This window comes from Pogona vitticeps, chromosome 4, assembly GCF_051106095.1.
Source record: "Pogona vitticeps strain Pit_001003342236 chromosome 4, PviZW2.1, whole genome shotgun sequence".
NCBI classification, from domain to species: domain Eukaryota; kingdom Metazoa; phylum Chordata; class Lepidosauria; order Squamata; family Agamidae; genus Pogona; species Pogona vitticeps.
Genome location: NC_135786.1, coordinates 30,009,421 through 30,034,864, shown reverse-complemented (window position 1 = coordinate 30,034,864; position 25,444 = coordinate 30,009,421). Strand labels below are relative to the sequence as shown.

Sequence of the window (25,444 nt, the reverse complement as noted above, 5' to 3'; positions counted from 1 at the left end):
AGGATATTAGCCAAGATTGTTGACCTCATGTTTTTCATTACCATGAAGTGGCACACAAAAGATTTGCCTGAGGGTTTTGCCAGGTGAGCAATATAATAAAAATTTAAAGGGTGGTGGTGGTGGCAAACTCTCCTGAGGTCCACACACCTACATTTGGATAAGGGTGACACCCATGTACTACAAAAACATGTTTTTCTTACAAAAGGATGTGTGTTTTTTTAAAAAAAACCCTCATCAATGCACTATAAAAAACAGAAAAGGACAAAGCAAAACAATTACTTGGGGTTGTGTGGGCCTAGAAACGCTGTAGTGGGGGGGTGAATATGGCAAAATTGCTTCCTAGGCCCATAAGAGCTAAAATAAAGTGTGGGCAACTTGGGGGGGGGGTCAAAAGGGATGCTGAGGGAAAGCCCATGAGCCCCTGGAGGATACTTATGGCCCACGGGATGCACTTTTCTGTCTTTTTTTAAAAAAATAAGCAAATAAATATATAGCTATTTTCCCACAGATTATGCATTCCTGTTTGCACTTGCCTTACACATCATCAGAGAACAGCCATTTTGTATACATTTCATTTTAAAATACATTATTTCCATGGCAGTTTGTGGTGTATAAGAGAGAACCAAACATGCCACAAAGTTCAGAGAAATGTAGGAGTGAAGGATAGCTGTTTTTCTGATCTGCATATAAAATAGGACTAAATGTATTTTTCCTAAAAATGCTTTCTCAACTAAATTCCAAAGCAATGCTGCTGTGATCATCTAAGCACTAACTTGGCCTACATGAAAGATAGTAGCTTGCACTTGTCCAGGATGAATTTTCACACTTAAAACCCAAAGTTAGCAAAGGAGCTTTGGTGTGAGTTTAATTGTATCTTTATTGTGGCAAGAAGTCTATCTCTGAGCTTGAGAAACCTTGTATACATATTGAAATACAGCTTGTAATATCACCAATAAATAACACTCCTTGTAACATTTTTATTTATTTATTTATTTGACTCCTGGTTAAAGCTTGTCTTTTCCTCTAAATGACCCAAACAAAATCTCAATGTATTTTTACAGAATAGGGCCATAATATGTAGAAAAAGAAAAAAAGACACATCAGACAGACATCTTATTGGAGATATCTTAAGTCCAAAAAACTAATTCCCACCATATTTGAAACAATAATTCTCCCTCAAGGGAAAAATTAAGAGAACTTTCACACAACTCAGTATTCCCCCTCTGTCTGTTCCCTCCTGTACTTACATGATTTCTTTCCCAGTGAGAAAGTGGCATGAATGTGCCCCAGCCATTTTAGAAGTAATGGTGTCTGATTGGAAAGGAATTCTGTATACCCCACTCCAAGGGTGGCATGTGTTCCAGAGGTGGCATACATATTCAGGAAGACATGTCAGGGGAATGGAAATTCTAACTTACTTGTACCTCCAAGTCTTCTCCTGTCCTAGCATGCCCACTGATTTCCCTGCTTCTCCCACCTCATCTGAGAGAGGCCAAAGCTGTAGAAATTGCTGTGGTAGCTGGGGAGGGATCTGTAGTCTGCACCTCCCCTGCAACCTTGAACCTCTGTCTCCAGCCTCAGAACAAAAATAAAATGTGAGTTCCAAAATGGTTGAGACACTTTCATGCCATTAACAAGCTTAACATTTGGGACACATGAAGTCTAAAACTGAGAAATTTCTATATATCGTTCATATACATGTAATGTTTGATTAAGCCATGTGGAAGATTTTCCTCCAGAAAGTTGCTTTCATATGCAAGGACCAATTTGGAGACTTCCAGTTGTTGCTGGACAGCAATGCCCATCATACTTTATCAGTAGTGATACCAGCCATGCCTGACAGGAGCTGTAGTCTAACTATATTCTGATAATTATCAATTATTTTAAGTTTTTTCTCCATCTGCTCCTCTATACTTTTCATGGTTCTCTGAGTGACAAGCAAGACACTGTCACTTTCAGAACCTCTTCCTCAGATTTGAGCTTTTCCAGTTTTGGTTCAATTGCTTATGTCCAGAACTTGTACTTAATCAGTGAAGTGCAAGCTGGGGGGGTTGCTTGTGATGGGTTAAGTTATTTTTATGCACTTCTACAGGAAATAAGATTTCTTTACAGGCTCAAATCACACCTGTTTGATCCCAGGGAGTACCTTAAGAAAATGCCCACCCACAACCTGACTGTTTGGAAACTGGGCATTGATTATCTGAATCTTTCAAGTAGCATTCCAGCCTTTCAGAGAGGTGATGTGATATGGCATTACTGCAACTACCATTGATTTTTCTTGCTACTTTTGTATGTGAGTCCTGAAACCTTTAATGGCATTTACAAGTTACAACAACACAAGCAAAATAGGAAAAGGAAAATTACACAAATTTCACAAATTAGGAGCGAGAAGCAGGGGACAATTTCAAAATTGCAGATATGAAACCTGCAACAGCAACGGTCAGGACATTACATTCATCGCTCATGAAAATAGAAAGAACTGACTCAGAAGAATTGGAAAAATAAGAGAACCAAGGTTCAAGAAAAAAAATTTCGGAGGTGGGAATGAGCAGGGCATTGGAACAGTATATGAACCAGGGTGTCAGGCGTCTCTAAACAAAAAGAACAAAGTCTTTTTTCACAAGGGATATTGAGAAATCGATCGGCATGGGTGGCCGAAGGATAAATGTTAAAACGGGCTAACATAAAAGCTCTTCTTAGATGTGGGTTTACTAGGGAGTGGAAATATTTGGGTGAGTGATCCTGAGATGGAAAAAATCCAACAGAGAGAGGGGAACATACAGGGTTAAGGTTATTGCATAGGTGATTGAATTTGGCATGACAGAGCTTGTCCTTGATTATGGAATAAGCCCTAGTGAGATTCATATCTACTAAAGATTCCAGGGATATGTGAAGAGAAGAGAGTTTCTTTTCAATAAGCTGGAACCAAGAAAAGGAGTAAGAATCACACAATAAATCATATATCAGGGATCCAGAATGTGAATTTAAAAAAAGACGGAGCCAAAATTTAAATGTAAGTAACCAGGCAGTTGTGGAAGGTAGGTGAATGCCCAATTATAAAGAAATAGTAGAAAGCCGAATTAAGTTAGGAACTCCTAATATTCTGTGAAAAAAGGTTGCTGCAACTTGATCAATATCCAAATTAGCCGAGTGTATCCATATAGGCACACCGTAGAGCAAATGAGAATCTTAGACTGAAAAATCTGAATGGCTGCTGGGATATATTGGTTTCCGGAAGAATAATGAAATTTAGAAATAGTTTTTAATTGGGGAAAAATTGAAGAAATGGCAGCTTTTTAATGAAATGTCCAACTGAGTTTATGATGAATATGAAGACCCAGATACTTATAAGAGTGTACTTGACGGTAGGAAGAAGATCCTATTGTCCAAGATGTAGGGGACCGAGAGCGGGGAAAAAACAAAATTTGGGGTTTATTAGGGTTAATGGATAGATAATTAAGATCACAGAAATCCTGAAATTTAAGTAAAGTGTGACGAAGACCTGATTTAGTACGAGACATCAGCACTGTATCATCAGCATACAGGAGTATAGATAAGGGAACACCATTAAGGGCCGGAGCCGACTGATTGCAAGGGGAAAGAAAAGAGGGAAGATCAGCTAAAAATAAATTAAATAACAAAGGGGCCAAAATGCAACCTTGGTGAACACTTTTGAAAATTGGAATTTTTTCGGTAAGAGTGTTGGAATCAGGTAAACGAACCTGACAGGAATTATGGGAATGCAATTGGCAGAGCAAAAATAGCAGGCGTGGATCAATACTCCAGTTGGAAAGTTTTTTCCATAGTAGATCTCTGTTGACGGAGTCAAATGCCCCTCGGAGGTCCACAAAGGCAACAAAAAGTTTGGGTTTGTTGTGTATTGCGTATTTTTCAGCAAGAAAAGTCAGCAAAAAGATATGATCCAGAGTGGACGCTCCGGCACGAAAGCCTATCTTTTCCTTTCCAGGAAGATCCTTGTCAGCAGCCCATGTAGAGAGTTTTTTCAAGAGATATTTAGAATATAATTTTCCAAAATTGGATAATAAGCTTATTGGGCAATAATTTGAGGGTTGAGAGGGATTGTCTTTTTTATGAATAGGTATAAGTATGGAAGATAACCAGGAGTTCGGAAAACAGCCAGAATGATTTACCGTATTTGCCGGTGCACAAGGTGACTGGCCGTATAAGATGACCCCTCCAACAGGAGAAGGAGGAAGGGGGGAAATGGGCGGGTGGCGAGCGAGCGAGGGCGTAGCTGGCTCAGTGGCGCAGGGCAGCGGGCAGCCCGGCGGCGGCTCAGGCATGGCAGTGAGAGGGTGAGGAAGAGCGGAAGAGGGTGAGCGGGTGGCGGCAGGAGGAGGAGGAGGAAGAGGGAAATGGCCGGGTGGCAGGCGAGCAAGCACGCGGCTGGTTCAGCGGCGCCAGGCGGTGGGCAGCTCAGCAGTGGGATCTGGCCACTCAGGCATGGCAGGCTGTGCTTCCCTCCATCCATCCTGCCCGCCTGCCTTCCTCCCCGGCCAGCGCGGCCCCACATCATTCAGTGCACCCAGTGTACAAGACGACCCCCCCACTTGGAGGCATGATTTTTGGGCCCAAAAAGTCATCTTGTACGCCGGCAAATATGGTATCATGGTAAAAAGAGTAGCTAAAGGCTCTGCCCACCAATGAGGGTTTATGGTCAAGATCTCATTAAAAATGAGATTGGGTCCAGGAGCTTTCTTTAAAGGCTCAAATCACACCTGTTTGATCCCAGGGAGTACCTTAAGAAGATGCCCACCCGCAAGCTGACTGTTTGGAAACTGGGCATTGATTATCTGAATCTTTCAAGTAGCATCCCAGCCTTTCAGAGAGGTGATGTGATATGGCATTACTGCAACTACCATTGATTTTTCTTGCTACTTTTGCATTGAGACAATTTTGTCAGCATCTGCCCTTTCACAATTCAAAAAAACAAAACAAAACACATGTACAGTTCAGTTAACACAGAAAGGAAACAAGAGCCGCAAGAAAAGTAAATCCTCTTGGTATCTCTAATAGAATCTAGCACACTCTGTTCATCTGTTATGCCATGAAGGCTGTTCTGACAGCAAAGCAAGAATGTAGAGGAATGGAATAAGTGTTTGTCATATTTTTAAATCTTGCTTTCCCATCTATTGCGGTGTTGTCCTATGAAAACAAGAAAAGGTCACCTGATAACCCTGTGGCACCATTTCATTAGAAAGTACTCTGTGGAGGTGGACAGGAGAGAATCATTCTCTTCTTTGTAAGATGGCAAGGCAATCTCTACTCTACAGTTAATAAACACAAATACATGTATCCCAAGTCTAAACTAATCTGGCGTCACCTCAACACATATTCAAGTACAGCTTGTCAATAACTGCCCATCAGTACTGCCATATGCAATGCCAGACTTTGCCTTGAATTCTCTTTTCTAGACAATATTCAGTAACTTTCTCCACAAGACATAAAATTTGGATTTCTCCAATCTTAATTCTAGACACCATAAAACAGTAGTGGGAAGAAGGGAGATTTCTGGTAGATATTAGCAGATTTCTGGGTGATTTATAGTACACCACCAAAGGTTGTTGAAATTATACTGTGAATGCATTCTATCCTAAGTCTGCAACCCTGCAAAAACTTTAATAAATGCAAGAAATCTGGGATTATAATTAATGTGTAAAGTCTCAAAGGCTCACCACCTGTGGTTTCAGGCTATTCATTCCTCTACTACAAAGGTCTCTGGTGGCCCACATCTCATGGATAAGAAATCAAATCTGTAAGAACAACTTTGGTCTCTAAGTCCACCAGGCTTTACTATATCTCACAGAGAGATCAGAGATTTCTCAGAAGGAAGATATCCCAAAATCGTGATTAGTGTAAGAAGTGCAACACAAAATCACCTGTGAATAAGCCTTTGTGGGGTGAAATGATTTTGCGGTGTTTGTTCCAGGTAACAGTTCTTCCGGTAGATATTTGTCATAAGTGGAAAGTCCTTTTCCAGCTCTGCCACCTGTTGCCCTCACCTCTGGTAGTATCTGTTGGCAGGAAGGCACTATGAAGGGAATCTGTTTGTCTATCAGTTTTGGTTTTTTCTTCTTTTTTCATTTTTAGGTTCATTCTATCCTGTTTCCACAACATTATGCCCATTTTTAAAATGAAGTCTGCAGAAACTTTTGCATGCATTTTCTAGGCATACCTATACCATGTGACATTGATTCCTACCATCTCTGTTTTATATGCAATTGCATGCACAGATGTTCATTTTTGCAAGTACACCCCTTTGTTTGTTAAACATATGCATTTTTGTCCTCAGGATTTTTGATTAGAGACTAACATTGCAAAATACAAAAAAATGCGAAGACTGAAGGATAGGTACTTTCTACATGTCATTTAACCAATGTGTCATGAGGAAAGAATCTCATGGTACAGTGGTTAAACTGCAGTACTTCAGCCAAGACTCTGCTCACGACTCGAGTTCAATCCCATTGGGCTCAGATAGCTGGCTCAGGGTTGACTCAGCCTTCCATCCTTCCAAGGTTGGTAAACTAAGTACCCAGGCTGCTGGAGGTGGGACAATGTCTAGCCTGCATAATTAAATTGTAAACCACTGAGTGCTTTAAGCACTATGGAGCGGTATATAAGCAGCACACTTTCCTTTGTTTTTACATTTCATTCATGTCAACAAACTGGGGACATACCATATAGTACGGGAGTGGCACACAATTTAATCAGATCTGGCAAGATGGTCTTTGTTCAATCCATTTGCACATTAAAAGCTCAGAATTTGGAGCAACCCAGTTGTAAAGATTTGTGGTCAGCTATTCCGTAGCAATATTTGGGTCACTAGTGATATAGCTCTTGTTATTTTGAACTTACAAAAAAAAATATAACCTACTATTGAGGGTTGGGTGGTTACAGCTGAAACATCTCCTAACAGTGATTTTTGTTTCTTTTGCCCCAAGTGCTTCTGGGTAGGGATGGATCTTTCATTTTACATGAAAAAAAGGCATGGAACAGGCTGTTCTTGTGTGTTTGTTTTTCTGTTCTTTCCTTGACTCCCAAAATGGGCCTTCTAAAAATGGAATGATTAGTATTAATGAAATGGGGGTTTTATTGTGTCTTCGGTGCCCCCTCTTTTGTATAACCTTTATTTCACCCTTTCTGTGTCAATTTTTTGTCTGATTCTTTGTACACAATATTTATTACAACTTTTGTATGTTGCATTACCTGATAAATGTTTCATCCAATAATATCATGCCGCCTACTGGACATGGTGGAGCAACCATCAAGGACTGTCTATAGCCAATCAGGACATCTTGGGAGAGAGGGAATGTTGACTCTGTAGATGGGCCTAGAAACTAGTTGGGCCTGTCATTTTTGTATTACAATCTTTCCTTGGAGGGGTGGGATTATTGTATGCTGCTGAGCTGTTGTTGCCCTCAGTCCAGAATTACTTTTACTTCCTGTCTGCCTGTGTATCCTGTTCTTGCTAGTCTTAATTTCTTAATTTTTTGGGGGGAAGCCCCTCTCAATTTCTTTGGATTATTTTACCTGCTGGTGCCTAGCAGCTTGCCCATGCCACCATGCTTTCTTTTTTGGGACCTCCTTCCTTCCTTCCTTCCTTCCTTCCTTCCTTCCTTCCTTCCTTCCTTCCTTCCTTCCTTCCTTCCTTCCTTTCTTTCTTTCTTTCTTTCTTTCTTTCTTTCTTTGATCTTGCTGCTGCCACTTGGTAGATGCAGACAGGTATAGAGAAGGCATTAAGTGAGGTGGGGAAATCTCCTTAAATGTTAGCATTTCTAATCTGAGAGAATAGGGGTTTGATTGCAGTTTTGCCTTTATTTGCTTGCTTGCTTGCTTGTTGTTTTTTCTTTTTCATTTTTAGGTAAGGGGACTATTTGTGTTTTTTATTTAAAATCTAATTTCCTCCCTCTTTGTGGGAGTAAGTGCTTTCCCCACTCGATTGATTTTTTTAAATGTTATTAAGTTAATTTGCTGTGAATTTATGTAAAAGTTGTATATTTTGGTGGATTCATTAAATATTTTTCTTTCTCATACATGTTTCCTGCTTTTGGGGTAGAGTCTCTGTTGCCTTGCCTCTCTGCTTTGATAGAGTAGTTTTTAAAGGTTTTTGTAGGGCTTAATTTGGATGAGTGTCAGAAACACGAGTGGGAAACCTGAAATGAAATAACCACCTTGTTTGAGAGATTTCTCAGTTACTGCTGACCATCTTACAGCCTGTAAATTCTCCATGGAACAGTGTAATTTGAGTATGTGGGCCCTGCTTATTGTCAAGCACTAGATCTTGCAAGAATGACAATCCAAATAATCTTTGTAAGTTTATCAGTGGCCATGAGAACTAACTGCTCTTTCTCTTTTCATCATCTTTTAAATATACTATATGCTAATACATGATCCATACAAAGGTATTTGGGACACATCTACAAATCTATATACATCAGCTATTGTTTCATTAAGGTTTGGCTGTGAGTGATATTCCTTTCTCTTTTCATCCGTTTTCCCCTTCTAAGATTTTCTCTACATTTTTCCTTTTTTTCTTCTCTCCCACATTTTTCTTTTTGCAATCTGTACAAATGTACCCAATTGTATTCACCCATTATACACTCACTAAAAATTCATACATGCTTTTAAAAAAAGTCACAAAATTGTTTTTACTGCAACCTATTGAGAGCGCTACCCACCTTGGAAATTTCTGCAATGGGCTTCTGACTCCTAAATGTTTAACAATAGCAGCAACTCCGAACTGTTTTAAGTTGTGCTGCTGAAATGAAGCAAGTTTCATTTAGCGAAGTGCATGGAAGGATTGTGGGCTCCGTTCACATAGTCTTTACAACGAATCTATAAGCTGATGGGTCTTCATTTTAACAGTCTTTTGCACTAGCTCCTAGTTAGTGCAAAACTAACTCCTAGTTAGTGCAAAACTAAAATCTCAGTGAACAAAAACAGGACAGACCTTGCAAGCCTGAAGCCTGCCCACTCTTGCTGCTGAGTTCCAATGAAAGAACAAGCTTTTTGTCACATGTCATTATAGATTATAGATGGAAAGCCATTGTGTGAAGGACATCAATGTCTCCACATCACTGGTCTGAGGCAGAAGCCATTAGGTTCTCAAAAGTAGGATGGCAAGATGCTACATGTAACAGAAAAGGAGCTCAAACACAGATTCAGGAGCAAATGGAGGGAAAACATTAAAACCAACATAGAAAATAAGCCTCTTTAACCATCAAGATGTGTCTCCAGAGTACTCATTCTGATTTGACAGTAGCCTTAATTCCATCCTTTATCTTGGTAGTCAAGTGAGTTAACATTCCTCTCACCTCATACTCCTCTTTAAATCCATAGCCCTGTCCCCGTTTCATCTGAGTGATGTGCTGCAACAAGTCGGCCACTCGGATTGCTGGCTGGAACTGTCCCCTGGGGTAGGACATTTCCACTGGGTCACAGCTTCGATAGGGATGGGTCTGGATTGTCAGTGTCGGCTGAGTCATCTCCCCATGGCTATTGTCTGTTTTAAAGATAGGGAGGCAAAACAAACTTTCACCTAGCTGTTATTTGTTTACTTGTTCTCTTCCCCAAAAGGTTAATTTCTCCCCATGGGCAATATAAAGCACAGCAGGGAAACCATTCATGCCCAGAGCCACCCCCAGAAAAGCTAATGCATATTCACTGGGTTCCATGAGATGGTGACAGGAGAAACTCCAGAAGGAGCAAATGATGAAACAGTTCTAATAAGAACAGGCAGAAATATGGTTATTGGGTGCCCCTTACATGACAGATTGTATTCTCCTTTTCTATGCTACTTACTTGCATTAGAGGCAATTCCCATCTGTTGCTCTCCCTGTTACTTTTACCACTTGAAGTTAAAAAGACATTATAGAGAAACAGCATGTCCTTTCTCTGGTCATATCTCCTACCTTCATCTGTGGCCAGCAGAAGCAAGCCAGATTCCAGTGGGGAGAGGGAAATTGGTTGGAAAAAAAATTGTAGACTTACACACTGCTCCAAATGATGAAATGTTTCACCTCACACCGAGGACAAAAGGGAACACAGGTTTGCACAAACTTTATTAATACTCAAATATAATGTGTAAATCTAGATTTGAATTATTATAACCATTGCCTTGTGGAATAAAACATTTCTTCATTTGGAGCTCCACATGCTGTAGCTGGAGGAATGGAAGGAACAACAACAATGGCAGAGCCAAAGGTGACAGACAGAGTCAGATGCAAAGGCAAAAGGGGATATTGGGGGGGGGGAGGGCAAAGAAGCATGAAGTCACAAAAACATATACACAGGCAGGCTACTCAGACTCTGAACACTCCATTCATTTGCCCTGTAGTTCACCGGAGAAGAAGAAGGAAAAAAAAAGACTTTGGCATAAATCAGAAACATTTTTATTGGCTGCTCTCTCTGCCTGGTCTCAGAGCTGGGCACTAGGCTTATTCATTCACATTCATCCTCTCATTGAGTTTCTCTCTTAACCGCATACACAGAAGACTTATTCAATATTATTTAGTCTGGCTAAACATGCTTATAGGCTAAACATGATTAAACCCTCACTAATATCATGTTCTTCTTCGTGGCCTCTGTGAATACACACATATGGGTTTAGTCTGTGCCTGCGCTGACATTCTCAGAGCATTCCAGAGCTAAAAGTAACAATTTTATGGGATGATCCCCCATGAGGCACAAGCTCCTCCCACCCAAGACTCCCCTCAGTTCCTTTTTTCCGCTGTGCTGTAAAGTTCTACAGAGTCATAGAGCTATTTCCACAGGGTTTTTCCCTTAACTTATTGATCAATTCCCTCTAAATTGGATTGACCTCAACATGGAGAATATTTTTGTTCTTGCTTTTTCTCTACCATATCAACACTTTGGCAGGAAAAGATGCTTTCCAAATTCCAATCCATCTTGTGTCGAGGCCCATTAAAGTTCCAGGTCTAAAAAGTAGAACCCAGACTTTTGAGATTCTGGCTCATGAACAGAGCTTAAACAACTTTTCTTCAGACCTAATGTTGTAATTATGTCCTTTTCTATCCATGAACTAAAACTCCTGGAAACTGCTGCACAATATTGAATCTGCACTGCCAGCAGAAAAGAAGATGCCAAACTTTACACAGCAAAGGACATCCTGCATGTCAACAACTTCAGTGGCAGCAGTCAAGATTGTCTGGAGGACACTCTCTCTGGCTTATTACCATTCACAAAGAGATACCAAACTTTTCATCAGTTAACCACTTCTGACCCAACACAAATATTGCTGGGGGGGCAGCAGGAAGAGAGAATGGCTTAACATGAGAGTCAACAAAGAAAGAAATCAATGTTGATTTGCAAGATATAAGCAGAGCTGTTAATAACAAGATGTTTTGACAGCCATTCATTTATATCATCAGCATACATCACAACTGACTTGAGTGGATATAACTTCAGACCTTTTTTTTAATCGTCAAGAAATTGCATAGTGAGAAGACAAGTGGAGTGGTTGAGCTACTGAACCAACAGCTGTAGACTATGACAAGATGTAGAGACAAAACCTCTGTTAACACTGAGTAAGACCATTCTCAGCCACAAAGAAAAAACAGAAATTTCATAGTTTAGATGAGTGAGCTACCGATTATTTGTTCGTCACACATTTCTAAAAAAATATACAGTGGTGCCCCGCTTGATGACGATTGTCCATTCCGCAAAATCGTCATCAAGCGGAAAAAAAACCCCATTGGAATGCACTGAAAACCGGTTAATGCATTCCAATGGGGAAATACCTCATAGTCCAGCAAAGATCGCTGATAGAGAACCACTGATCAAATGTTTAAAATCGCTGTCTTCTGAAGCAGGGGTCCGGAAAGCAGCCATTTTGCGAAGGGAGGGAAGCCATTTTGCAGAACTGGAAAATAATCATTTAGTGAACAAACAGTTCGTGAAGCAGGCTCATAATCAATATAATATGAAAAAAACCCATTGGAACCATTGTTTTGCAATCGCAATAGTGATCGCAAAAAACTCATCATCAAGTGATTTCGTCATCAAGCAGGGTCGTCGTCAAGCGAGGCACCACTGTATATCTAAGTTTGCATTTTTACAACCAGACACAGAAACCTTTTGCAAACATGAATACCAAACTGCTTGTTTGGCCAGGAAGGAGTTTAAGCTAGTTTGGTCCTGTCTGACAGGTTCAAAAGTTCAGATTGCCTAGATGTGGAGCCAATTTTTCCCTTGAAAACTTGTATCAAGAGACAGTTTGGTCTCAGAAATCCTGAGAGAATGTTTACTGAAAGCATTTTGGGTGAGACAAAACACAACTGCAGTGCTTTACAGAAATACTCTGAAGATAGCTTACAAATTGCATGCTCTTTCCCTGAAGATGCATGACAAAATGTCACCCTTTCTGGAGGACTGAAAGGGACAGAGGAAACAACTCGTTATGCTCACAAAGTAAAAATATTATTTGAACTTTAATTTGGCACAATTGGCTATTTCTACCTGATGAATATACCAAGCTACTGTATAATCCCTAACTTGTGCTAGAGGCTGCTATGTCTTTGTGTTGTTCCTCCTGATTCCAACAGTCAAAAAGTTGTGAAGCAGGCAATGTGAGTGTGAGGGGGGGCAATTACATAGTAATTGGCAATCTTTTGAGCCTAAGAGAATGGTGTAAAAAATCCAAACTATGCTGCAAGGATGCTTGAGACAGTAGCCTCAGCAAGACAAACATAAAATTTCACAGATATGAACCATCAATTTTTGGACTCCTGTCTACAGTTTTTCTGCACTGTCCATGAAGGGGTTGTGCTAAGCCTGAAGAAGGATTTTTCCCATGAAAGCTTGCAATTTGTTTGATTTTTTTAAGTGGTCCAATAAAAGCCACCACTCACACTTATTTTCAAACTTTAATTGTCCTACTATTCTCCAGACCACCTTCCTCTCCTGTCCACTATCTATTAAAGTAAACATCACCAAGTTTATTTTTACTTGGTGATTTTTTTAAAAGAAAGAAAAGAAGTAGGGTAATGTGGATGCTTATCCTGGTTAGAATTGCACTTAAGTGGCACTATGTGGAATCAATTGGCAGAAAAGGGGGAGGGACAAATACTCTGGATACATCTCTATCTATGGAAAGATCATGTCACCAGCAAACATCAGCAGAGGGAATTATTTCATAACTAAAGACCTTCTCCTTGTCTCCCCCTGGGTAGTCCGACTTTCAAATAATCTATTCCATTGAATGGAAGCCTTGAGAGCAGTGGCACAACAGAAAATATTTTTCTACTTTCTACAAAAGTCTCCCTGCTAGACTATATTCCTTTATGAGCTGAATCCCACTGATAAAGGAATACAGTCTGGAAGATTTTTCCCGCTACCAAAATACAAGCAATGTCATAGAAAGCAAGTTGTAACTATAATACATATGAAAGCACTGAGCATTAACACACATTTTAAAATACTATCAATGTAGACATATTAATTGAACATGAAAAATAAACATTTATTGGCTTGTGGAAAGCTATAATTATGTCCATGTGCGTTTCTGTTGGGAGATTTTAGTAGAAGAGTAGCAAGCTAAGCGTTTATTCATATAATAGCCGGCCTAATGTTATTACTAATGATAATGTGAGAGAAATCTGAACAGAGGGGATTTTCAAGGCTTATTAGCTTGCCAAACTGGATTTACTTTCCCAATGCAGATTTTGTCATTCTCTTCCTCACCAACCTTTTGTAATAAAAAGGGGAACATTTTAAAAATGATTACAGCCAATTTCCCATCATTAGGGTGAATTGAAACCCAATTTTACAACTGGCTTTTCTTCAGATTCTTCACTTTCATCAGCCTCAAGTTAAAAAAAAAAACACTGCATGATTCCATTTCAAGACAGAGTTATAAAGCATAAAGTGCAAGCCTACGAAAACACACTTAAAACCTTTATACTTTTCATAAAAGACAACTTGAAACTACTCAGTTCAGTGTATTCAGATTTAATTATTTAATTATCCCTGTATCCCGTATGAATTCCATTTTTTGATGTCCCCTGCCTATGTTTTTATTATCAGATTTATTTATTTTTTAGGGGTAGAACCTATTGGCACACTTTTGGCTTTAAACTACATCTAACAAATGAATGTCTAACCAGAATAAAAAAAAATTATGATACATCTAGATTGGTGGCTCCCATCCTTGTGTTCCCAGATGTTCTTGGACTACAATTCCAAAAAAGCTAGTCAGCACAGCTAAATCTGCTACTGCTGCAGATTTTAGTCCAGGAACATCTGGACCCTAGGTTGGGAGCCACTGATCTAGACAGAAGCAAAAAAGGTGGTATCGCAAGAATTGGACACTAGCAGTTTCCTAGAAACTGCATGTAAAGCATAATATATAAATCATACAGTGAAGCTTAAACAAATTGAAAATCCCAAATTCACACTTTATTTCTCAATACTGTGTTTGAGGTTCTGCTACTGAATATAGTGATGGTTCATATGAGTTGGTCAAGTATATAATAATGAAGCAATGCATAACTCTGCCTCTCCACTTACTGGGCATAGAGTCTCATCTTCTCTCATGACAGAGTTCTCTGGGAGTACAGTAGGGCTTCTGACACACAATACAGCCATGCTTCTGTCTGAGACAATTTGATCACTGCTTGCTGACCAATCAGAGGGGCCTGCTGGCCTAAGAAAGCCTGACCATCAGTGGATGGGCCTGGGAGGACCTAAACTAGGGAGAACCTGCAGTTAACTTCCAGGTTCAAATTAAAATCCTGGCACATCTTCTCCATAGGGTGGAAGAGCAGTGGAGCTTCTTCACCCCATTTAGAAGCAGAAGTGAATGCATGCTGATGTTTTCTAAGTGGATTGGGTGGGGAAAGGTAAATGTCTGGATTTCAGCAGGGAATATCAGGAGGTGATAATTTTCTTGCAATATATGGAATACCTAGACAGAATGGAAAATATATGGAACCAGAACCAGAGGGTGAAATATTTTGTTCTACAGGTAAACTGAGTGCAAAGCAAGACTTTTGCTCTGATGTGCTGCCAATAATTTATAATGGCAAAAACATTATGGTTCCCAGTATGTCCAATTATACTGAATGCAATCAAGGTTTAGCAGGGCTGTAGCCTTCTCTTAAGAATCACAGCTTATAACACCTATATGAAAAATTCAGTGTGTACCAGAATGTAGCCCATTTCTAAACTAGAGTAATAAATAAGAGAAAGCTTCTGAGGGTGACTTCTGAACTTTCTCCTTTCTCCTCCTTTATTTTTCTTTATTTCAACCTTATGGAAGAATTAAAATGCATATTAACACTACTCAGATAACAGCTCAGTGAAGTGGTACATGACATTAACAAACAAGTTTAAATAAAATATCTGAACAGATCTTCAATATTTGTGATTTTCCTGGTTCTCATTCATGGGACTTCCTCCATTTTTGCTCCTTTCATTTGTAGTCCACACTCCATCCTCATTCTCTGCCAGTCTTTAAGGTCATGTATTGTGTGAAGAACACGTATTTCATCTCCCAGTTATCTATTCTGTGGGTAGAATGAATTACATTTCACCCATTTGTGTTTGGAGTGTCATCTACATACATCTTGTTCCCTGTCCTATCAGTGGAAAAGATGCCACTTGCTGCTATCACTCATAACACCAGTCTTCCTCCTTATGATCCATGCCATGTCTTTTATGGTGCATTGTACTAGTGCAGAAAACCAGAGTTTAGTCTATACCACTCAATACAACATTGGCACATCAACTCTTAGACCAAATCCAAAAAGTGTTTTGCTTTTTTACAATGAACAACAGAATTGTTCTGTGACATTAAAGCTTTATCTACAGCTATCAGTTTCAAAGAGGTATTTGTCAGTTTCAGCTTATATAACAAATACAAATGAATGCTGGCATCTTAAAGACTAACAGATTCATTTTAGTGCAAACATTAGTGAACTACAGTCCTTGTGTCTGAAGAAGTTGATCCATGGAATCTCAGACAGAAATATATCTGTATTCTCAAAGGCTTTCATAGCTGGGATCTGATGGTTGTGGTAGGTTTTACGGGCTGTTTGGCCGTGTTCCAGAACACGGCCAAACAGCCCAAAAAACCTACAACAACCATCAGAAATATATCTGCTGATCTGCAAGTTGCCATAAACATTATCAACTTCCAGGTATCCAAAGAAGAGTGTTTTTTGCTTATGAACACAAATTTTTAAAATGCATTAACAAACAGGTGCTCTACTAAAACAATGATGACGACAACAACAACAAAGTATTTATCCCCACTCCAGGTCCCTATTTCATGGTACATTGTATTTTCATATTGCTTAATATGCTCCAGTAAGATTAAAGCTTACAAAGTTAAAAGGGAGTAAAATAATCCATATTTTTCCTTTTCATGACATAATATTAATCTTCTGAAAGGAGAAGAGGATGGGAAGCCTTTTTAGGCTCTGTTGAAACAACTCAAGCACTACCACAGTGATGTCTTGAATATAAAAAACAAAGTTTTGTTTCAAAATTATTCTCTCAATATCCACAACCTCCATCTGATTTTGAAATGATAAGCCTTTCATATCCATTTATATTTTTATTCTGTTAGCTGTGGCAAGTGTGTAACATGATAAGACATCCATTCTACAAAATAAATTATTTTTGGAGTGGTGTTTGCAATGGATTTAATTACACACATTTCCAATCTCACTCTATGGGTGTAAGAGGACTGTCATTTATATGACATTTCCTAAGGATAGCTCCAGAATGACTAATATCACTTTCTGCATTGCTCTGTTGGTAACAGAAACACATGCAATGTTATCTTACAGTCTGCCTTTTGTTTTCTTGTGTTTCTGGGTTATTATATGAGAAATGGCTTCATTTACTGGCATATGCTAATGTTAATAGGGACACATGTTAATTGATAAACCTTCCTATTATGGACAATACAATGGAGATGTTATTTCCCACCCCCAAAATACCCTTGATACCAGCAACATTGTGTATCAACAAATTAGTTCCCTGTGCTGCTGGAGGGTGTTTTATAAGACAGGCAAAGACTTTACTATAACAGTCCATGAACTCACAGCCAGATGTTGTGTGAGGACCAGTCTTGTGTTAATGAGGTATATAAAGATATAAGCACTGTGTTACAGACCAGAGGATTTAATTCAGTATCGACAATGTGTTATGGGGGAATAGACTGAACTAGACAATATCCTCTAATACAGGCAGTCTTTGTGCATTATCAGAAACCATTCACCATTTCTGATTATTGCTTTCCATGTGGACAAAGTGATGACAGGCAGTGCTAAGTTAGAGTACTTCCTCCCTTCATGCATTCAGATCAGTCATTCCCTAAACGCCTTCAGCATCACAGTAAACAAAAATAATTTCAGATAGTATAGTCTCCATATATGCTGAAAAACACTTCAGTATACCCACAGTTCCACATTAGAAGCTGAAGTGAGAATAGCACTAAACGAGAACAGAGAGAGAGAGAGAGAAAGAGAGAGAGAGCTCTTTTCCACATGAATCAGAAAAATCTTAAAGATCTCTATCCCACTGCTGTACATTCCTGTTAGTTGTGCATCTTGGCATGGCTATTCTCCACCTAGTACATACTGAAATTCGAAGAGGAACCCTGGACCCATATGTGCAACAACCGTAGGCAGCAAAGAGACAGATATTACTTTGAACTTATAATAGCAAGTGACTGTCACCAGTTTAAATGCTAATTGTGTGATAGTGATGTTAAAGAACCCTATAGAAGCAATCTCTCATATATTAAAGGAATTAGAGGAATTCTCTGAGATTTCCGGACTCCAAATGAATTTTAGGAAATTACATTTCATATGCTTCAATGTACTTTCCTCCATTTTAAAAAATATCACAAAGGTTAATAGTCCCATTTACAAATAAAGGCTTTAAATATTTAGAAATCTTCATAGCTAAAAATCCCACCAACCTTCTTAAATCCAACTATGCAGGTATTTGGAAGAAATTCAAATGGGGGGGAATGGGATAAATGTAAGCTATCATTATGAAGCTGGATTGCTTCTGTTAAGATGACAATGATTTTACCTCAGTACACATATATTTTTTTATGTTCTGTCTTTAAAAAATCAAGACGCCACATTAAAAATGTGGCAGAAAGGAACAGAAATTTTAAGTTTTCACAGGAAAAACCCTGGGACAGTTGAATCACTTCGCTACCATCCGATCAACAAAGGGTGTTGGGGTATTTTACTGCTCCGCATATATTAGGAAACCTATCAAGTCCATCATATGATAGATGCATGATCTGGCCAACCACCTGGTTTCAAATAGAAAAGGAACTACAGTACTTGGGTATATCTGAGCTAGGAAAAATACTTTTTGTGAGGAAAGCCTTAAAATATCAGCGTCAAAGTGTCAATAGATCCTGCAATGCAACTGTGGCAGCAAAGAAAGGAGAAGTTCATCCTATCTCTCCTGTAATATCAATACACTGTCATCCAGGTCTCTTGTAGGTGATGAGGTATTTAAACCATAGATATTTTAAAAGATTGATCTTATTAGGGTCTTAGAGGCCTCATGGTGCGGTGGTTAAACTGCTGCATTGCAGCCAAAATTGTGCTCACGGCTTGGGTTCAATCCCAGGTAGCCGGCTCAAGGTTGACTCAGCCTTCCATCCTTCCGAGGTCGGTAAAATGAGTACCCAGCTTGCTGGGGGGGGGCAATGTGTAGCCTTTATAATTAAAATTGTAAACCGCCCGGAGAGTGCTTGTAGCGCTATGGGGCGGTATATAAGTCCAATAAATAAATAAATAAAATAAATAAATCAACAAGCTCTTCCTAGTGAGTTTAGGACGGATCATTTCAGAGAATGGGGCATATTGTGGATAATTTGGTATCAAGTAAATAATCTTATTGGACTAGCTGAAATCATGAAGCAAGCCACCAGGTGCCTCACTCCCTTTGGATATACAGTGGTGCCTCACTTAACGAGTGCACCGTTTAACAACGAATCCGCATAGCGATGTGTTTTTTGTGATGGCTAATGCGATCGCATTGCGATGTTTTAAGTGGCAAAACATCGCATTGCGGTGATCGGTAAGCGTTTCGCTTACCGATCTTCGCATTGCGATGTTTAGAAAACAGCTGATCGTCGGTTCCAAAATGGCCACTGGATCAACCAAATGGCTGCCTGCAGCGTTTTGCGCCGATTCCTCGCTTACCGAGGCGGCAAAAATGGTGGCCCTATAGAGGATTCCCACTTAGCGGTTTTTCCCCAATAGGAACACATTAAATGGAGTTTAATGCGTTCCTATGGGTTCCCCCCCCGCATAGCGACAAATCCGGATAGCGACGTTAATCCTGGAACAGATTAATGTTGCTATGCGGGGCGCCACTGTATTTTCCAATTTCTTGGTGAAATAAATAAAGGAACTGTCAAAACTGTATTCATTGTTGATTGAATCAGATGTACCCTCATCAAAGTCAATGAAGAGAAGTGGTAAAAAATGTTTACAATATTTCTATATAAAGAGATCACTGTTACTATTTGACCCCACTTCAGCTTTCACATATGAACCCTGCAATGCCACCTATGTATTGGAGAAGTGCAATGGTTAAACTGCAGTACTGCAACCAAAATGCTGCTCACAACCTGGGTTCAATCCCAGGTAAAAGGCTTGAGGTTTACTCAGCCTTCCATCCTTCTGAGGTTGGCAAATTGTGTACCCAACTTGCTGGGGGATGGTAATGTGTAGTCTGCATAATTAAATTGTAAACCACCCAGAGAGAGGTTTACACACTATGGAGCAGTATATAAACAGCACACTTTGCTTTGCTTTGTAAGTATAAGGGATCATTTCAATACCACTGGTGGTACTGCAAAAGAGTAGACCAGTTTTGAGAAAAGGTTTAATAAAGTAAACAAAACCACAAATCAGTCAATACTAAATCCCCAAAGTTACCACTTCTTACCATTTTCTTAGGGAACAATGAGTCCATTTCACATAAACTTTTTAGCAGGCTATCTTCTAGTAGCAGCAAGACAGACTATAGCCAAAGGGTGGAAAAACATGCAGGGAACATTAATCGCAGCATAGTACTGTAGAGTATGGCAGGTAGCACTGCAGGAAAAATTAACCTCCAAACTGCATGTAGCTAAAGGGATAAAACATTTGGATTCTTTCACAACTGACTGACATTCTTTTATTGTTTATATGAACGGAATGGATAATAAGGAATCCCCAATGCATACAGAATTTATTGGTCTTTATATTATAATTGGAAGATGCTTATATTTTTTCCAGGAAAGCCTCATAAGAATATGGATACGACTCTGTCACAGGGAATGTGAAAGAGAGGAAGAGAGGGAAGAAGGGCACAGAAATGTGTGAATGGATATGTGAGTGCATATATTTATTAAAAGAATAAAATTATTTTTAAAATAGAAAAGAAGAGCATATCATCACAAATTCTAAATTTCTAAATTCTATAGAAGTCGTTTCCACATTGCATTACATTTCATAAAGATAAATTACAGTGCCATTCTCAATGTGTAATTAATCTTATTATTTAATCTTATTGTTTAATCAATACAGTGGTGCCTCGACTTATGACCATCCCTACTTACACCCAATTTGACTTACAAACAGCTCCGATCGCAAAATTTTGCTTCTACTTGTGACCGGAGCTTCCACTGATGAACAGAAAAAGGCATGGGAAAAAGGTGGGAAATTCAAATTGCTAACTGTAGGTGGCGAAAGAGTCTGCTTCCTTGTAGCTCTTTTGCCCCAATGGTTAGAGTGAGTGCGATCAAGGAGGGACTGCCTGGCTTCTGCTTCTGAGTGAGCGTGTGTGTGTTTGCAGAGAGGCTTGCAACTGCCTGTTAGGTGAGGTAAGGTGCTGTTTTCTGCTTTTTAAAAACTGTTCTGGGTGTTTGTGCAGCATGGTTTTAGGCTGGGGGGTTATGTTTCTGTGCTAGTGATGGGTCTTGGGGGTTTGTTTGTTTTTTTGGGTCCCCCCATTTCTGATGGGTCTAGGGAGGTTTGGTTGCTCTTTGGCTTCCTCCCATTTCCAATGGGTCTTGGGGAGTTTGGTTGCTTTTTGGGGTTTTCCCCCCATTTGCAATGGGTCCTGCATGCTTCCCTTACTTTTTCCTTTGTTTTCTGTGCATTTCCGACCTTGTCCCTTTGTTCTCTGTGCATTTCCAATCTGCTCCATTTGTTTTATGTGCATTTGCAATGGGTCTTGCATGCTTGATTGCTTTTCTGCCCCGCCCCCTTTAGCCGGAAGGTATTAATCATGTTTCCAATGAGTCTTGCAGTGATTTTTTTGGGGGGTGATTTTTTTCTTTGCCCGGAACAGATTAATTGCATTTCAATGCATCCCTATGGGAAATGGTGCTTCAACTTATAACCATTTTGAGTTACGTCCATTTTCTGGAACGGATTATGGTCATACTGTAAGTCAAGGCACAACTGTATTTTGTTCTGTAATAGATTTGTGTGTGTGTGTGTGTGTGTGTGTGTGCGAGAGAGAGAGAGAGAGAATTCTACTAATGTCAAATCTTCTCTTGAAAGCTCAATAGAAAGCAATTCCAGAGTTCACTTCTAATTAGAGTTTTTTCCATTACCAATATCTATGTATGCATTTCCCCTTTAATTACATTATCAGTCTATAATTCTCTGTAATTCAATCTATAATGTTTTCCTCTTCTCTCTTCCATAAAAATGAATTATTTACCCTTACTGGGATCAACTGGTCTGTCACTTTCTCAGATCAGTTTACATTTCTGTTATCTATAAATAGATCACCCTTTTAAAGGTTTAAAATGTAATGATAACAAGTAAAATAGCTTGTCCTGCTTTTCTTCAGGCATTTCTTCTATGCACCATTCTTCACCAAATTCCTTATTGACATCTGGTAACTTTGTAACCAAAATCTTTGGAATTCCTCATAGCCATTTAAGATTGTAAGTACTTTTCAGACTTTTCAATACCAAAAAAGATCTCTATCAGTCGTTTTGCTTTGACATCACACTCCAGATGAATTGATAGACCCTGCCCCTGCAGCAACTCTGGAATAAACTGCAGAATGACAGCTAATTTATCAGTTTTTAAACTCCCACTTAAAAAAAGAAAATCCCAATCTTCAGATCAGGTTAATGATGCTGAAATTCAGTTATCATGAACTATTATTAGCTTCACTTTTTTTTAGTTATTAAGATGCACATGACAGGGAAGCAGTACTTATCAAGAGACAACTCAGCAAGTGCACGGAATCCTTGCTATTTTTTAACTTTATAAATCAAGATGTGACTGTTTTCCGCTACTGTATTTTTTTATTAAAAGGACAGAAGACAAAATAACTTGGACTTTAGATTTCAGAGCAGAAGGGTCGTAGATACTCATTTCAAGGAAAATTGGAGTTTTTAAAGCTACATATTTCACTGGCTTTGATTAGTATCCGGACAAAATAATAATAATTTGTGGCTACCTTACTTATATACCAACCTATTTACAAAACATCAATTCCATCAACCCCCATTCTCATCATACTCTTTCTCCTCCTTTTTACCTATTCCAGAAGAATCTGGGGTGGAAGAAGAGGAAACTCTGAACAAGAAGGTAAGTCTGATTGGTGCTCCTTCTCTATTGCTACATGAATGTTTATCTCAGATCTAAGACATGAGGGTCATAGCTCAGTAGAAGAAGACAGGCATGACGCAGGACACAGATTCAATCCCTGGTGTTTTGAGCTGGTAGCTGCCTGGCTTCTAAAGATCTTGTCTGGAATTGAAGAGCTATGGATATTACAAAACTAGTTGGACCAATCCTGGACTGTTTATAGTTAGGGTATGATCAGACAGTGAGAAAGGCAGATATCCAATTGTACAGGAAAGGGTCACTTTGCAAGCAGCAATCACCCTTAAAGCAACCCTTCTGTCTGTCAAGGAATTTTTCCAGCCAAGCTCCCAAAAATAGAAGCTCAGCTGCTGACACAAAAAGTCCAGCCTGGACATGGATTGGAGTCAGACTGCAGCACTATTTCCCATACATTGTATGCTTGCAAGAATGTCTATAAGATTATACCCTTAGGTATTTGTTTCTCAATCACACAATGGTAAAAAAAAATACTGGGTCAGCCATGCAACCCATTGGATGATCTTGTTTCAGCCATACTCTATCAGAGTCACTTAAATGATACACTATACATTAACTGTCCAGTTAATGGCATCTTCTTTTGCGCAGAAGGCTTCATGCTTCTTTCAAAAGTGGCAAATTTTTATGTTAATATGTTTGTACTGCATGACAGTACAGATTTGTACAACTGGAAATTAGATTGTATTTCTTCATCTGAAACAACATAATAATTCCAAAAGTAGGCAAAGGGAGATAGTATTGTTTATGGAAAAACGTAAAATTACTGTGTCAGAGGGTGATTATCCAGATGTCACTGGAGGACTGTCTGGCCTGATCCTGCACTCCTCGGTGGATCTGATGGAGATACCATTTGTTCGGTCCAGGACAGTGTAGACAGGATGATGGAGGCCATGGGTGGGAGCCCAGGAAAGGCCAGCCACATCTGGGCAGGGAGGCAATGGCTGGGCTCATCTGTCAGGAGTCAGATATAAGGGAGGAGCAAGAATACTAGGGGGAGGTCTTGTCACCTTCTTCTGAATCTAGGGGAAAAAAGTGATGCTGAAGAATAGCTGAACTTAGTCTTCTGTGCCTTGGAGAAGAAGAGCATATGGAAGTCCAGAACCCTTAGATAGGGTTGAGTTCCCTGTGGCCAAAGAAAGGGGATGTGGCAACAATAACCCCATCTTCAATCCACTGATATCTCCAACTTCTACTCACCATGGAGAACACAGCACCTGGCCCCCGCCCTGAATCAAAGGAGGTGCTGGAGACAGAAGCAACAAAGGGAGTGTGGGAGGCAGCAGCATGTGGGACTGAGGAGACCAGGGCAGTGTCCTACAAACTCTCCTTAAATGGTGTGAGTTGGCTTAGGGCCAACACCCCCAACAATGTGAATAGACAGCCCAAGCCCAGTGCCAGAAACCTGCATTCAGACTAAGAATGGAATCGGTAGAGATTCATGAACTAAAGTCACCCTTATCTCCCAATGAACTGGTATCTAATCCTTCCCTTGTATCCTGTTCCCCAACATTAATAAAATCTAGTTCCTGTAGCTCTGGGAGTCTGGACTATAGAAGCCAAGACTGAGGAGGGTCTCTCCTCAGTCATACTGTGCTACATACAAAATTATGGTCTGGATGTTGAGAAATATGGAGTATGGCAATGCAACACCACACACACACACTTTTATGGCTGAGATATTAACTTTCCAATTCAAAGTATCATGCAAAAAATAACCCAAGACCCCTTGGTATGCTGTCTATAATGCACAATGACTGCTAAATGAATAATATTTGGTGGGTTGAGTTTCTGGAGTTTCATCTAAGCAAGCAACCTTGACATAATTTATTAATCAAATGGGGACTGTTTAATAATATTTATTGCTGTATCTGGATGCTTACTGAAAGCATTCCAAGATACCAGGTTGCATAAATATGACAAGATAAATTTTATTTGTCACCATAAATTTTATATGTTCAAATCATTTCAGCTGCCCTTTGCAAATTTCACATACACAGTGGCTACCAGGTTCCTCAAGCGATACTTCAAATCACTAGGCAATTATACATTTTATTTTCTCCTCAAATAAATAATGTGATATACGATTTCGTAGATCTATTCTGTAAAGCATGAGTGGGCCATTTCAGTGGGTCCTGTGCTAATGTTTGGCTTGCAGAATTCTCTGGGGGCCACACAAATTACCAAAAATGCTGCCAAAGTAGACCCAGGGAGAGCTGAAATGGTCAGATGTCCACCTCCAATTCTAAATTCTATTCTATTTTTTATTACTCAATCATCTGTATGTGTTAAGGGTGTTTTCTTCTTCTTCTAATCTTAAAAATGAAGCACAGAATGGCGAAAATAGGCTGTGAATCTTATTTTAAAATATATTTAAAGGAAAAATCTGTGATAAAAACTGAATATCATAATGTGATAATAGCCATGCATTTTTGTTGTGCTGGGCTGATGGAATAAAATGCTCCTAAATCTGGTCCTCTGAAACTCATGTTTTCTCGCATGGAATTCCATCTTTTAGTAAAAAAGTGGAATTGAGTCCTACCATTTTTAAAGTGTTTGTTTATGAGGCCACATCATATTAAACAAGGTTTGGAGGATGAAAATTTATAAGAGAACATAGTTCTGACTCTCTGCATATGATAAAACATGCACATACATAACTTTCTCAGTGATGCAGGGAGGTGTTTATTGCTGACAGAGGCCCTTATCTCTTATAAATAATGTTTTAGAGTTTGTTTGTCAATTTTCTATTGAGTCATTTTTGGAAAGAATGAATGTGTTTTCTC

The 25,444-nt window shown here is 39.3% G+C and overlaps 1 protein-coding gene across 39 annotated transcripts in view; it reads right to left on the bottom strand.

The window, feature by feature from the left end:
- PTPRT (protein tyrosine phosphatase receptor type T) overlaps positions 1 to 25,444 on the bottom strand; it is a 716,634-nt gene that overhangs the window by 81,782 nt on the left and 609,408 nt on the right. For 20 of the 39 annotated variants that reach the window (XM_078393145.1, XM_078393154.1, XM_078393156.1 and 17 more), the window contains 2 exons: positions 9,336 to 9,523; positions 5,901 to 6,035 (listed from right to left, as the gene is read on the bottom strand). In XM_078393145.1, the coding sequence (XP_078249271.1) occupies positions 5,901 to 6,035; positions 9,336 to 9,523 (323 nt within the window). The remainder of the gene's footprint in view (positions 1 to 5,900; positions 6,036 to 9,335; positions 9,524 to 25,444) is intronic. The other 19 variants (XM_078393157.1, XM_078393167.1, XM_078393161.1 and 16 more) reach the window with 1 other exon arrangement.